This window comes from Semicossyphus pulcher, unplaced genomic scaffold (assembly GCF_022749685.1).
Source record: "Semicossyphus pulcher isolate SPU_LCO1_2020_fin unplaced genomic scaffold, fSemPul1.0.p SCAF_22, whole genome shotgun sequence".
Lineage (NCBI taxonomy): Eukaryota > Metazoa > Chordata > Actinopteri > Labriformes > Labridae > Semicossyphus > Semicossyphus pulcher.
The window spans coordinates 14,323,034-14,338,358 of NW_027211696.1; the positions used below are offsets into that span (position 1 = coordinate 14,323,034).

The window sequence follows — 15,325 nt, forward strand, 5'->3', positions numbered from 1 at the left end:
TCAGACACAATTCATTATTTCAAGCAGAGCATTTTATATGTCTTAAAACATGACTGGAGCTGGTCAATAAATCTTAAGATTCCTGTCAAATGTTAACTTGTTAACTAATGACTAGAGTGTACATATTTAAGCTCTGCAAGTCGTGACATATACTATTTATGTCAGACAGATAACCATGAAACACTGAAAGGTTGAAATAAAAATGTATACAGCTTTATTCCATCACTTTTGACACCATAATTTTCCATTAATATGTTCTTTCTTCTCTAATTTCAGCATATATATTTGCATATGATACATTCTTCCTCAATGTGAGTAAGAGTTCCTGATAATCAGTTCACCTTCAGTCTGCTCGGTGCTGTTTGTCTTCCGGAGCTTTTATCTTGAAAACAGGAAGCACTTTGTCCCTGTGACCGATGATCGCAGAGGTCTGTCGATGGTGTGAGAAAAGGAGCAGGTAGCAGGTTCCTCTGAGGCAGTCAGATCCTTTTGGTGGTCTGATATCACACACCATGCTCTGACTTGATCAGATCCAGAATCAGCTGGATGGTCCTTTCACCTACAGCGAACAGACACAGAGAAATCTTTTTAAGTGTATAAGTTTAGTGTATTTACATGTTACAATACTTAAAATGTAATATTCAATCAAAAAACACAACAGGCAGGTCACAGGCACATAGGAAGTAGGGGTGTGACAGCACCCCCTATCGACATTACCTGGGATTGTCCCAGTGTCAAGCTGGGTGTCCAGAGTCCTCGCAAATATTTGTAAAACACCAAATAGTCTCGGTTTTCACCACAATTAAAATAATAATAAACTTGTTTTCAGCGCTTACATTGGCGTTTATCACGTTCTGTCCCTCTCATTATTACCTAACCCAATCAAAAAACACCACAGGTCTGAATTCAACAAGGATTTGTCTGTATTAACGCTTTTAATACGCCTTTAATGGAAGTGAAAGTATTTTTGCCAACAAGTGAAAGTGCAATGCAAGCTAATTGCCAACACGGCCACAGTGGCATAGTGTGTGTGCAATGCTGCATTTGAGTTGCATAAACCGTGCGCACAGGTGACAGCTCATTTTGGTCAATGCAGGCAAAAGGCATAGCAGATAATAGAGTACTTGCCGAGTGGGAGATGTGCGTGACAGCGTGTGCCTGCAGCTGATCGGGCAGCGAAAGTGTAAACAGTTTAGGCTATTTATCAGATGGTTTCAATTGTTTACAAGAGCACAAACTTCCTCATACATCTAGGCTCTCAAATTTCGCTCTCAAAGTGCACTAGATTGATGCATTTAACACAGCACCCCCTCCCAGAAAATAGTTCCAACGTCCCTGGCAGGTCATTTGGCTTGAAAATAATAATAATAAAAACAAAGCTTATATTTGTTGTTTTTAAACATCCAAAATGCACGTCATTCAGTATTTAAAAACATTAAAATTCTTGAGCTTACCTTCCAGACTCATCCTCGGGTTCTCCAGCTTCTTCTCGAGCAGAGAGTCCATAAGCTTCCTCAGGTGTTTGAAGATTACACCGATTCGCACGGGAGCCTTTATGGGTGAACAATAAGGATTTAGTTAAAAAAAGCTTATATAGATAGAAAAGATCCATTTTACTGGCCTACAAAGTTAAGTTTACATGATTCTGGTGGGGCTACAGGAAGGGGTAGAGGAGGAATGACACAGGCTGCGGTCGAAAAGTCCAAAGAATCCCCCCCTGTCTTTTTCTGACAACTTTTCCTTGACCTCGATGGAAAACGACATGAGGTCAAGGAAAGGTGTGAGGAGAATTCAAAAGGAGTGAGGAAAAGTCGACCGCCGTGCACTTACACTGGGCGGATGTGACCGATGTCACGTAGTTCAAAAACTACAATCTACCCATGATGGACTACAAAGAGCGCATTTATTGACCAGTGCTTTGTCACCATGTTGTTTCATGCAGTCATATAAACGTGTACAACTCGGTGATAAATGTGACCTCATTAAGATCGCAGAATGTTGCTGTCGCAAGGAATTTTGGGTCGTTATTTCCTTCTCTCCTTTCATAAAGGATGCTCCAGTGTTTCCTATGCTAAAGGAGATAATAAAGGAAGCAGTGAAGCTCCTTTCCTTATCATATACAGAATTCGAACTGCTCTTATCATGGCCGACACTTTAACACTTCCACATCGTTTCACTCTGATAGGAACCTTCCTAACCAAAAAGGACTATTCCACCGCAGCCAAAATCAACACCAGAGAAACCCCTCGTGACCTCTGACCTGGAAGTGAATCCATCCGTCGAGTGTGATGAGCCTCTCTCTGTGCTGAATGTCGATGTCACCTCCAAACAGCAGCATGGGGAAAGGAGGTATCAGAGAGGTGTCTCGCAGGTAGATCTTTGTGTACTTCACCTGCAGATGAACACATGTTAGCACAAATGTGGCTCACAGATAAACAGATACAACACACACACACACTTCACCTTCTCCTGGTACAGCAGCCAGCCGTGCGTCTGCAGGTTGCGGTTCACAGATGAGGGGTGGACCTGAGCCTTCCCCTGGGGCGTCTCCACCGTGCAGGCCACTCGCTCCAGAACATCCACAGAGGGGGTGCACAGGACCCGGGCCACGCTGTCGTACAGCCCCGCGGTCAGCACTGCGTTCAGGACGGAGATCTGCTGCCTGGACAAGGAGGCCGTCTGTGCCTTAGAACGAGAGGAGGAGGAGCGAGACGACCAGAAACCTACCTGCTCCATCATCCTCATCAGCTCGTGCTTCACATCCTGAAGAGGAGACGGGATTAGAACATGCAGGATTAGTCAGGAGGTGGAAGAAGCAGATAATGAAGTTCAAAAGGAGAATAATGTCTTACCTCTATTGTGATGAGAGCTGTGCGGTTGAGGAAGTGTTTCCTGCAGTAGGACATTTCTGTTCTCTGTCCCTCATTCTGGGAGTTCTTCCACCTTAAAGTGCGACAGGATTACATTACAGTAACGGGATGGAATAAATGGAATTTAAGACTGTTATTTGACCCGTTAAATACAATTCATGATGATTTCATGATCAAAAACTAGAGGAAAACAAGAAGAGAAAATAAGCTCTATGATTAGTAATTGAGCATATACATTTATTGACATGTTTGTTGCATTTTAGTCTTCACTTGTACCTAACATTAAGTGTTTTATTTTGGAGTAGCAATGTCATAACTAAATAATCTCAGATAGCTCCAGATAATAGAAAGTTGTTTGATTAATTATGAAAATGATTAAAGTAGGACTATTATTTTATTTCCACGTTAAAACTGCTCAAATTTGCACATGATTCACCCTAAACGTTCAATACCACTTCATCACTGTATCTGCACATAAGCATCTTTGCATACTGTACTGGCACATTAAAGGAGCAATTCGCCCCTTCCTACAACACCCAGCGTGCATTGCGCCCCTCCGTCTGAAAGAAACGGCCCAGTGAGAGACGCTGGAGTGATGCTTCCGTTTCGCTGCAGGCAATTGCTCAGAGCGGTACAGAATCCGAAATAGGACGAAAATATACCGGTGGATCGTCTAAAAAATCTTCACGTCTGCCGTCTCCATTTCAAACCTGACGATTTTGAACGAGACATGACTCGTGACATGACTGTCTGGGAGGGAAAGTTGGAGGTTTTCCAGGGCCCATTGGAGAAGCGGATAGCGTCCTCCAAAGGCACAGAGCCAAATTGCATTTTTTTTTCCTACCATAATGGCATTAGCTCCCCATAATAGCATGATAGGACTGAGGTTGTAAATCAGCGAACTGGCCCTTTAAGACCTCTAATCACTGTATTTGCACATTTGCTCATTGACATGCTGTACACTGTAATTGCACATTTACAACTCTGAAGACAGTATGGCACATTAAGACCTCTACCTTCCTGTAACATATGTTTACATTTTATATATATACATGTTAGTTTTATAATTTAGATTTACTTAAATTACCGACCGACGGACCCGACCCGACCCGACCAACCCACCCGACCGTTTTTTACATTCTTTTGGGAGGTAACTGAAATAAATGCTTTCCTAGACCTTAACATACCTGTTTAATCCCCAAAACCATGTGATTTCTTGAGGTTAATTTCATCTCTATTCTTTTCCAAAGCTTACCACAGTTCTATGGCTGGGTCTGGAGGCTACTAATGGCATGGCTTGGATTTAAGTGACATCTCTGTGACATTAAATCACAATTTGGGCTCCCAAAAATCCTTCATATGATCCTAAAGTAAAATACAAAGTCTGCAGTTTTTACCCCAGATATGCATTATATATCGTCAGGTGATCAGAGTTGGCTACTGCCAGGGCGGCTTTGGCCAGGTTGGCTTCGTCCTTCCTGTTCATCGGTGTGGAGAAGGGAGACTTCTCTGTGATGGCTGCCGCGATGGTTGCCTTAAACAAATCATGATTGAAAGTTATGAAAATATGAATGAAATTATAATAAAGACACTATTGTTTGACAACAGTGTGACTCACTATGGGCTCCAGGCAGCCGAGGATGGCTCCATAGATGAGCATCTTGCCGATCTTCACGTTGACGGGCAGACTCGCCAGGTGGTGCCCCAGTGGGGTCAGGACGTGATTGTCGGGGTGACACGCGCCGATCTTCCTCAGGAGGTTGACGGCGTTACTGACAGACTGAGGCTGAGGAGGATCCAGGGCCCGGCTCAGGAAGTCCTCCGGGGAGCCGTACTGGCATTTCTACATGAGCGGAGCGAAGGAGACCTTAAATATAATGTTTCCACATGTGGTAGAAAATAAAAAATACTTCACAGATGTGTGTCTGCGTCTGGTTTGTTCACCATAATATGAAGACAGAGCTCCTCCAGCGGGACTCGTAGGATCTCTGGAATGGAGTAATCCATGAAGGAGTTAAACCTAAAGGGGGTTAAACAAGAGTTAAAAAGATCAGCACGTGACCTACAGAAGGAATATCACATTGTTTCTTTTAATTGTTGCCCTGCTTTGTGGTTTCATTCCCGTCTCTGCAAAATGAATGATCACCTCCATACCTGAACTTCGGGTAGAGTCTGAAGCAGAAGCCGCTTCGTACGCGCCCCGCTCTGCCCTGCCTCTGGAGGGCGCTGGCTTTGGAAACAAACGTTTCCACCAGAGAACTCATCTGGCTGCTCTCGTGGTACCTGAACGACACAGGATGATAATGAAATAATCACAGACTGAAATATCTCCAGAATTATTGGCTGAATTGCCATAAAACTTTATTCAAATATCTCATGTTTCACGATAAAGTTTCCTCATGATTTCGATGATCCTTAGGCTTTTCCTTTAGCGCCACCATGAGGTTGAAATAAGCTTTTTTATTGATGGGTATTATCTATTGCACTGGTTCTCCTCTGGTCGAGCGTCAGGAGCCACCACCACCTCCTTAATTATAAATCGCAACAGTATATTGTTTGTACTTCTTCCCACTCCTTTTCGGATGTGTATACAGAGTCATCAACTATTCGACAATCTGTTACTGTGTTTTTTTTCCCATTGTGTAATTATTGTTTTCTGTATGACCTTTTGTACATGTTCGAAATAAATCTAATCCAATCCAATCCAATACTGTAAGAGTCAACCAAAATGACCAGCAGGTGGCAGTGTAAACTAAAAAAGTGCAACATAAATGCAACAACTGACCGGCTCATTAAGTTTCAAGAATGTAAACTACACTACTACTGCATGCACATCATAGGAAACCTATGTCCTTCAAAATAAAAGCGCAGCATCGACTTTTTGCTACAATTTTTTTTTTCAAGCGCCCACGGAAAACAGCTCTGCGACCCACTTTTGGGTCTCGACCCACCAGTTGAGAACCATGGATCTAGCGCCATTATCAGGATGGTTTGTCCAGCAATGTTTGCAAGCTAAACAAAGATGGTGAACAAGTTAAACATTATACCTGCTGAACATCATCATGTGAGCATTGTCATTGTGAGCGTTTTAGCATGCTAATGTTAGCATTTAGCTCAAAGCACACCTAGCACGGCTGTGGACTGTTTTTTGTTTCATAATATCAGACAAATACAATTTGTTTTGTTGACTGAAATAAAACAGATCCAGTACTTTAACCTCTATGAAAACAGAAGTCTGTCAATAGTTCATAGAAATAATATTATAACAATATTTGAGCCCTTACTTGTTTTCTTTGGTCTTCCCGGTGTCGATGACAAACACGACGTCAGGAATAGTCACGCCTGTCTCAGCAATGTTAGTCGACAGGACGATCTAAGAGAGACACAAAGCAGAGCGTAACAGTAGGGTCAGGACTTATGAATATATTCGTTCATGGTAGGGATGGGTATCATTAAGATTTTAACAGTATTACTATCGATACCGCTTAACGACCCGGTACTTTAATGGCATTCTTATCGGTTCTATTTGTTATTTTTTAGGAGAAAAAATGAAAGAAATTAAGAACAGAATTAAGATTGCTTTATTTTCTGAAATATAAAATAAACAATTATTCACAGAAAAAGAAACAGCAATGTTTAGAAATCACTATTACAGACTATGTTGTGATGATGGAAACAAATTTGGCTGTCTGGTAGTGGGCGGGGCTTATCAATTAACCCGGTTCGTCACGTGTACTAAGTTTGCTGGGTAACAGCGTCCAGTGATAAGTGTGGCGCATGTCTGCCTGTTTATGAGGCACATCAGACAGCTATTTGGACAGATTGCTCGTCTTTCCGCCCTTACAAGCAAAAGTGTTGATGCACTTGTGGAAACGAACATCGTCGGCATCGACTCTGGTGAAGTTTAATCTAACTTTTCAATGTTAAGTTCTCTCCGCCATCGTAACAAGCAGGATCTCTTGTGTGCGCGCGCGTGTATGTGTGCGCGCTGTAGCGTGTGTGAAAGAGCAGCTGCCCCGCCCCCCGCACACAGGCTCCGCGAGGGATCTCTCTTCTGGATTGGAATATGCATCACAGATGAATGTCTTAACCTTATTGCAAATTAGAAACGGTTAGAACAATTTTTCGTAGTAATAATATATTAAAATAAAATAATAGACATTTATTTTCTTTATTTCTCCAGTACCGAAAGCAGAACCGATAACGTCGGATGTTTATCAATACTGCGGTACTTCATAATTCAGCCCTGGGCCCGTTTAATACCGCGTCTCGGTACCCATCCCTAGTTTATGGAGTATATAAGTCCATTTTTCTTAACTAAACAAGACCATTTTTAGTGTGAGATAGTTTTAAAAAAGCGTTAAACACATTACATTAACTGTTACTTATCAGTGCATTATGATACCACATTCTTTGTAGTACCTTTCTGACTCCAGCAGGGGGCACTGTGAAGGCAGCAGCCTGGTCCTTCGACGAGAGAGTCGAGTGAAGAGCAACAATCTTGTACCTTTAAGAGGCAAATTAAAAAGACAAATGTAAATGTTTATGTGTTCCACCATTTATCCTGTTTTCGAGGGGGGTTGTAATGGATCAAATATTATTACATAAGTTTATATATGTGACCTGTTTTTATCCTTGAACCTCTTGTCTGAGGTGAGAAAGTCGAAGAGCTGCTGGATGTGAGCCAGACCAGGCAGGAACACGAGAACGGCTCCTTCCACCTCTGCAAATTGTGGGGATTTATCTGGCAAAGCACAAAAATACATTTAAAAAAAACACGCGACAAGACCTAAAAACAGACATGAATATTTCAGTGTGTCGTACCTAGGTAGTCGATGAGGTCAACCAGTAAGTCCATGTTGATCTTATTAGGATTCATGTACTGCAGCACATGCCGAGTCCTGCTGCTGAAGTGGTCCAGATCTGGGCCCAGGTCCCAGCCGGAGGAAGAGTCCCTCATGATCACCTCCTGGAACAGACAGAAGCAGGTTACATATATAGGTAACACACCACTACCACATATAGTAATACTTCTAAAGAGAGACGTTACCTGGTGCTGTAACGTCTTGCCACCTTTTTGTGTGACAGAGACGCTGACTTCCTCTTCTTCTTCAAGGATTTTCTGGCTGTACTCCGAGTCCTTTTCCAGGACGTAGCCCATCTCCTCCACGATGTCCTCTAAGTGGGACACCTAAAATCCAAACCACAGGCGCTTGAGCATATCCCTGTTCTCCTACCTTATCCTTTTTCTAAGTCAAAGGTTTCTTACCTCCACTGGGAAGGTCCTGCCAGGGATGTTGATCACTGGGCAGCGGTTGAAGTAGTTGGAGAACTTGTTACAGTCGACTGTGGCGCTCATCAGGATCAGCTGCAGGTCTGATCTCCTCATGACAACATCTTTCAGGATGGTTAACAGGAAGTCTGACTGGACACTGCGCTCATGGACCTGGAATTAAAGCATGTATAAGCACAGACTTTGTAACATGCTATCTTGATCGGGTTAATTAAGGGTCGGTGGATTTTAGACAGAGCAATATTAATGGTGTTGTTTAATGTTATAAGGAAAAAGAGGCAAAATCAAAGCACGTTCTACAACTTAAAAAACTGCAATTAGAGGTTAGACATTTTCTTCTCCACCTCCTGTAGGACAAACACTCCTGTGTTTATCTCTTCAACAATCAAGCTCCTGATCATGCCAATAAAAACAGCTTTTTGATTTCTTCAACAAGACAAATTACGTCGGGCCGTTCCTTCCAGAGGGAGGGGCGCAATGCACGCTGGGTGTTGTAGGAATGTACAATGGGCGAAACCACGAGCTGTTTGTGCAACTTTCTCCACAGCTATGGTGCCAATTTCAAATATTATTGCTTCTATCGATTACAGAGAACATTAGCTTTGACTGACAGCGGCTTTTTCCATGGGAGAATTCCTCCTGGTGGAAAGTACACTTTTAATATGTCCTCACACAGGGTTGTGAGACATTTACAATCTTCAAATCCCGTTTACGATAAGGAAATATCAGTACCTCGTCTACGATGATGTGCGTCAGGGAGCTGAGGTGTCTGTCATGCTGTAGTTTCCTGAGCAGAACTCCAGTAGTGCAGTAAAGCAGGCGGGTCCACTCCCCCGACTGGTTCTCCATCCGGATTTGGTACCCACACAGCGACGACTGAAACAAGATTTCAACACTAAACATGAGCATTAAAGCCTCCTTATACTACATTATCATTTTAACACAAGCTTTCATATTTATGATGATATTCGATGTATTTTCACCTTCGATCCCGGTCCGTCCTCGCAGCCGATCTCCTGGCTGACCCTGCAGGCCAGGCTCATGGCAGAGATCCTGCGGGGCTGCGTCACCACGATGTTGCAGGGCTTTGCCTCTTTGCCTCCCGTTAACAGCTCCTCCAGGAGGAACTGAGGAATCTGAGTACTCTTCCCACTGCCCGTCTCACCTGCCACCACCACCACAGGGTGACGCTGCAGAGCCTCCAGGACCCGATGTCGGTGTTGGAAGACTGGAAGCTGCTGTCGCTCGGCCTTGAAGGAAAGAGACGTTGAATTACTTTAATATTTAAGATGAAAACATCTTAAATTTTGAACATGCTTTAGTGTATTTACCTGCAGTTTTTGGGCCATCGAGGACTTCTTCAGCTTCTTCAAGAGCTCTCTGGATGCTTCAAGTGCTGCTTCCCCTCCCTTCCTCCCTCTTTTGTCATTCTTTTCCTCAACTTCTTCTCCTCCCTCTCCAAGATCAAGACCAGCCAGGTTCTCCCAGGACTCCTCCGGCTCTTCATCCCCAGCCCTCTCTTGTCCCAGCTGGCCCTGTGATCCAGACTCTTGGTGCTGGTTCTGCTGCTGTTTGAGTCTGGTCAGAAGGCGGGAGATGAACTGGTCTCTGGGTTTGTTGGCTGCAGTGCGGCTCTCTTCCTGTTGCTGCTGCTCGCTGTCTCTCCACTCAAGCCACACGTCCCTGTAGGTCGGAGGGAGGAGCTGGTGCACAGACTGAGAGGGGAAAAATTGAGAGGGGTTTGTGTGAATAAATTATAAGAGAAATATGAGGTCAAGCGGTCCAGCACATATTACCTGTCCTTTGACCAGAGTGTAGAGTGCCAGTGTGGCTGCCAGGTGCTGAGCCTGCATGCTGTCCTCAGTCACGATCGTTGGACAAACTTCAAGAAAATCTTCTGGCTTCTGAACTCGCACCCTGACGAATGCAAAGACACCAAATCAATATTTATGAATTCATTATCAGCAGACTCGAATGAACTTATTTGTATGTTAGAATAGGGACACAAAAAACATGTAAACACACACTTACCTGCATCTCCAGTATCTTCCAGCAGCCACCTTGTGAAAAGCGGGTGGGGGACTCTTGGGCAGGTTCTTTCGGACCCAGTCGATGAGGAACTGTTTGGGGGACTTTCCTGTCCAGCTGCGGGCGGTGTAGTCAAAATTGCGAATGTCCTTCGGCTCGTTCTTTTTCACAACTGCAAAGGAAAAGGCAACAAAATGATCAGCAAGGAATGAAGGCCAATTTCAATTCATTTTGGACTTTTTTTCCCACCTATTTTATTTTTTAAAAATGGCCGCCAGCTTCAGATGAATGTATTTTTGTAATGGGGTGGCCTTGATCAAAACTTTACTAGCCATTATTCGTGTAGCATTTTAACACTGAATGCAAAATGTGCAAGTGGCAGACATCAAGCATGTCTGCAACAACACTTCAGAATAATAATCCATGAGGGGAAATACTTTATTTTACTCTGTTTTTACAAACATGCTACACACAAAGGCCTGAAATACACACATGCACAAACAGGACCCTGAGAGGTGTCAGAGTGAGCGGGCTGCCCTGATCGCATTCAGCGCATTCATCAACAGAGCGCAGGAAATGGTCAATGGACTGTGCTTTTCTAGTCTTGTGACCACTCAAAGCTGCTTTTACACTACATGTCACATTCACCCATTCACACACTGATGGCAGAGGCTGCTACCGAAACTGTCAGTCATCACATTCATTCTGGGAGCAATTAGGAGTTCAGTGTCAAGCCCAAGGACAGACTCTAACACTGAGCCACAGCCCCAATTCTATGCTTGGTTGGCACCAGGACTTGAACCAGCCACCCTCCCAAGCCAAGGCCATACAGACTGAGCTACCGTCTACCCCATATTGCAGATGTCTCCACAAATGTTTCTACCTTCTTCTTTGATAAAGCTGTGCTTTAAAATCCAGCTTAAACAGCTGAGGTGCAAAGCTCCCAAATTTGGCTATGACTTGTGATATGGAGGTGATACAGCATCTATTACAGTTCTACTACTATACAGTATATTAGGTTGTAACCATATCATTACGACTACTAAGCCACAGTATTGTTTATTTTATGTTTTCTATATGCTGTAAAACATTTAAAAAAACTTCTCTCAGTTGGTGTTTATTTGCGAGACGAACCTTTCTCTGCAGGAGGAGCAGGTGGAGCCTTTTCGGCCTGTTCAAACAGGTTGAAGCTGATGTCCTCTTTGTCGTCACTCACAGGAAGTGTTTTCTTCTCCTTCTGAGGCGCGTCTACCACTTTGATAGCCGGATTGAAAATGGGGTGGGACTCCAGTTGCTTCATTTCTACAAACAGAGAATACATTTGTTCCTTGTAAGCCGAAAGGTGGGAGTTTGAAGGTTTAATCTCTGCATGTAAGAGATGAAGGACGCTCACCTTGCTGTATGATGCGTATCCTGTCCTGTGCCATCCTCTGGCCCTGCTTGTCTCCTTTTGTCTTTGCAGTAGCCGCCATTTCTTTGGCGTCATACAGCTGAGCAGTTAGGATCAAATACCTGTCGTTCTACACAAAACACACACAGTTACTACACAATGCAACAAGAGGAAAGGAAGTTAATAAATATATTTCTATCCTTTTAACTGCTTTCATTTTGCTTACTGGATCAAACTTCTCATCCAGCTCAGGATTGCGTGCCGTCTTCCTCCCTCCTTCCTCTTCCTCCTCCTCCTCCTCCTCACTGCTCTGCTCTGCATACCTCAAGATCCAGTCCTTCATGCTCGCAGCTTCATCCTTCTCTGTGGCCTGACAAACACAACTTATAAGGTTAAATACAGTTTGTCAGTAAACAACTGTGTCGCAAACACACTTAAAAAAAAACCCTACAAACCTTGGGGGCCTCTTTGTGGGTGTCGTTTGTTGCTTTGGGGCTCGGTGCTGCAGGTTTCTCCTGGACAGGAGGCTGGAACCTGGGCCTGCTCTTCTGACTCTCCTCCTGCATCTGCTGGGTAAAACCTTCAGGCAGCTCCTCTGGTATAGAGACAATAAATAAAGATAGTCTAAGTTTTGTCTGTCCTGTGTAGTTAAGAGCTTTACTGCGATGATATACTGCATAGATGTTTTGATACCATCATTAAGGTTGAGGCAGAGCCAGTCGAGAGCAGAGTGGAGATCCCCCCCGTACAGCACGCTGCTCTTCATCGCCTCCTCGATGTGATCCCTCTTAAAGTTGAACTTCTGCAGGGCTGTGTACAGATCCTGCAGGCACACACAAGACAACGCCACTCTGAGTATAACGTCATTGAAAGAGATCTAGTTAAAAAGAAGTTATGGGGGTGTTTGTCTTTACCAGCAACTTCTTGCTCGTAAGTCTGCCCGATATGGGCCCTTTGTCTCCATTCTCCTCCCTGAAGTCATTGATCAGCTTGATGATCTTCTTCTCCAGGTCAGCTTGGATAGCAACCTGTGGTAAAAGGTGAAATCCCACTCGTATCATATTTATGGCTGTTTTTCAGCAAGAAACATACTTGACAAAATGGTTACCAATATGAGTATAAGTGTTTATTACAAGCTAGTAAACAGGTTGCAGCTGCTACATTTACTCAGCATAGACAAACTGAAAGATTAAGCCTGTAAAGACAAAGTGTAGTTACTGAAGCAAAGACTTACTTTAAGTATAGACTTGTCTGACACTCCACTTGTGTCAACCTGGGCCGTGTTGGCAAGACTGTAGGTTTTTGGAGCTAGAGGAGTAAAAGTAATGGTGTCAGTTAAAAGCAATGTATGTTTAAGCTGAACCACTTCTCAGTAAATCTCAGTAAATGAGTAAATTACAGCATACACCCATTTAATGTAACACCTCTAACACAGCCTTTCAACGTCACACTGTAACTGTTAGTCTCAATGATTCAGAGATTTTTCTATATCTAAAAGTGGTCAGGCAATACTAATTAGGTGACACAACCTTTTGACTTGCTCTCTTTGGCTGGTTTCCCCTGTTTGTTGTTGGCTTGCTGTTTCTTCGGGTCCTCCGCCACGCCGTTGCCCGGTGCAGCGGCACCAGTCCTGCCTGCTGCTGCAGCAGCCGGGGCTCCCGGGGTAGCCGCTTGCGCCGCTGATTTCTTCTTCTTTCCACCCATTATATCACCAGAACTCTGCTCCGTTGACGCTGCTCTATGTGGCTTTGTGATGCCAAGTCATCGGTAAAGTCCTAAATTGTGATATTTTTGTGTAAAGCACAATAATAAGGCGAAGTTGTGTTTCTCTCCGTAGTCATGTCAGACTGAATGAGTTTTGGATGACACAGCTTCCGTACCGGAAGTACTACCCGGTTGCAACCTCGTGTTGTATTGTGGGAAGGGTGCCCCTAACAATCATGGCAGACGCATTTGGAGACGGCTTGTTCAGCGTGTTTGACGAAGAACAACAGACGAGCACGAGTAAAAAGATACCTGCGTCATTGACACCAGATATCGGGTAAATGTTGGCTTATTGTATTGTAACGTTTGGTCTTTATATTCGAAACCATCGAGTGTCCAGGGTCCGTGAACGCAGCATCATGTGTGCTCGTGCCAGGGAGCGAAACAGTCAACGTCAACCTGCTAGTTAGCAATTCATTATAGCCAATTTCAAGTTAACTAAACAAGTTAACTAAACTTGAAATTGGATATAGTGCATGACGGTGCGGATAACTGTCATCTCAAATAATTTGGGGGATTTGTTTTTGTTGTGCTATAGTTTTATAATCTTACAATTTCGTTGAGATCTCTTAAGCTAAATGTTGTTCAAGTCTAGCTAGGTAGCTATCCGTTAGTGTAGCGTTTGTCTGTAGATTATACCAGAATTGGTCAGCTAACCACAGTTTTGTATTTGTCTCTTTTCCAGGAAAGTTGCAGGTAAAAATGACACTGACAAGGACGCCGGTTCATCTGCCCGGATCAAGAGGGAGGCAGACAGTGACGGAGGAGAGGAGGTGGTGTTTGGGAAGAAACCTCGACATGAGACCGTCTCTGCTAATGACCTGAAGTATGATGAGTTAAATATAACACTGTATGCCTGTGCAGAGCTTAGGTGTTGTCATGAAAGACCTACTTACAAAGTTGAAGTGATATGTTTTATGCCATTAAGATCAGTGATTTTGAGTGTTTTGATAGGAAGTACTGGCTTGAAATGTTGCAACAATATGTTTGAAAGAAGTAAGAAAGAAGTAACAGATGTCGTGTTTACTTCAGTCTTGCAGAATTCATGCCCCAAGTGAAAGTGGAGCAAGTTGAGACTGTGGAAGGATGCTCACATGAGGTAAAAATATATATATATATATATATATATAAGCTGACTTAGCTGGATGTTATGTAAAAGGAAACCTACAAAACTTCAAAATATGAAATTTTCTCATTTGGCGTTTTGATTTTTGGGGGGAGTGTTGTCCAACATGTCACATCAAATTGTCTTTAGATATGTCGATAACAGAGGTGACAGCACAATATATATTTTGGCTTAACCTTCACCTGATCACCTGTCTAATCTTTGTTTCTCCTTACAGGTTGCTCTACCTGCCAGTGATGATTATAAACCATTGAAAGCACGAGTGGGAAAGGCAGCCAAGGTATAATGTGCCTTTTTAAATCAATTCTTACACTAGTTGAAATACATTTTTCAGCATAGAACATTACCCTATTACATTATCTTTTCTATTTGTATAAGTGTTAATAAATAGGCCAGCTTTTTTCCACTCATTTTGGGGAAAGTTTCTTAACTGAATAACAGCGAATGATGGTTGCTAAAAGGGAAAATACTTGCACGTACCTGTAATTTAAAAGTACTTTATTACTTAATGGGGATTTTCTTTTTCTTCTTTTGACATGTTTTGCTCGTCTTGCAGGAATACCCTTTTATTCTCGACCCTTTCCAACGTGAAGCCATCTTATGTATCGACAACAACGAGTCTGTGCTCGTGTCTGCACACACCTCCGCTGGCAAGACTGTCTGTGCTGAGTGAGTATCTTCAATACATACGGTGTCATGATGTTGAACATTGTCTGGAGGGCTGTGTTAATATACTTGTAATGTATATTCCTGTTTGTTCTCCTCAGTTGACTATTAAATACAGATTCACATCATTTAAATTATTGATCTGACTTTTTGAATACATTAATATCATATCTAATGACCTTGTTTCT

General features: G+C 43.1%; 2 protein-coding genes across 2 annotated transcripts in view; one reads left to right on the top strand and one right to left on the bottom strand.

The window, feature by feature from the left end:
* Positions 1 to 115: 115 nt before the first annotated feature.
* Positions 116 to 13,410, bottom strand: dhx29 (DEAH (Asp-Glu-Ala-His) box polypeptide 29). The gene is made up of 28 exons (XM_069673197.1): positions 13,111 to 13,410; positions 12,816 to 12,889; positions 12,496 to 12,609; positions 12,275 to 12,404; positions 12,037 to 12,176; positions 11,808 to 11,951; positions 11,585 to 11,711; positions 11,326 to 11,493; positions 10,195 to 10,363; positions 9,960 to 10,080; positions 9,495 to 9,878; positions 9,147 to 9,413; positions 8,896 to 9,039; positions 8,140 to 8,316; positions 7,921 to 8,061; positions 7,695 to 7,839; positions 7,494 to 7,614; positions 7,293 to 7,377; positions 6,155 to 6,243; positions 5,025 to 5,153; positions 4,815 to 4,890; positions 4,489 to 4,713; positions 4,268 to 4,404; positions 2,853 to 2,943; positions 2,464 to 2,763; positions 2,261 to 2,392; positions 1,455 to 1,551; positions 116 to 559 (listed from the first exon to the last, which is right to left on the bottom strand). Exons 1-28 carry the CDS (start codon positions 13,283 to 13,285, stop codon positions 504 to 506), a joined length of 4,158 nt encoding a protein of 1,385 aa, XP_069529298.1. The 5' UTR covers positions 13,286 to 13,410; the 3' UTR covers positions 116 to 503.
* A 101-nt stretch (positions 13,411 to 13,511) lies between these two features.
* mtrex (Mtr4 exosome RNA helicase) overlaps positions 13,512 to 15,325 on the top strand; it is a 29,344-nt gene continuing 27,530 nt past the window's right edge. Inside the window, exons 1-5 of the mRNA XM_069672978.1 lie at positions 13,512 to 13,622; positions 14,031 to 14,171; positions 14,378 to 14,444; positions 14,689 to 14,751; positions 15,028 to 15,140. Of these exons, the coding sequence (XP_069529079.1) occupies positions 13,522 to 13,622; positions 14,031 to 14,171; positions 14,378 to 14,444; positions 14,689 to 14,751; positions 15,028 to 15,140 (485 nt within the window). The 5' untranslated portion in view covers positions 13,512 to 13,521. The remainder of the gene's footprint in view (positions 13,623 to 14,030; positions 14,172 to 14,377; positions 14,445 to 14,688; positions 14,752 to 15,027; positions 15,141 to 15,325) is intronic.

Coding starts and splice junctions, on each gene's coding strand:
- dhx29 (XM_069673197.1), bottom strand. CDS start 13,285: ATGGGTGGAAAGAAGAAGAAATCAGCGGCGCAAGCGGCTACCCCGGGA. Junction 11,952..12,036: donor CCCACAAAGAGGCCCCCAAG/GTTTGTAGGGTT, acceptor TGTGTTTGTCAG/GCCACAGAGAAGGATGAAGC. Junction 10,364..11,325: donor TGCTCCTCCTGCAGAGAAAG/GTTCGTCTCGCA, acceptor TTTCCTTTGCAG/TTGTGAAAAAGAACGAGCCG.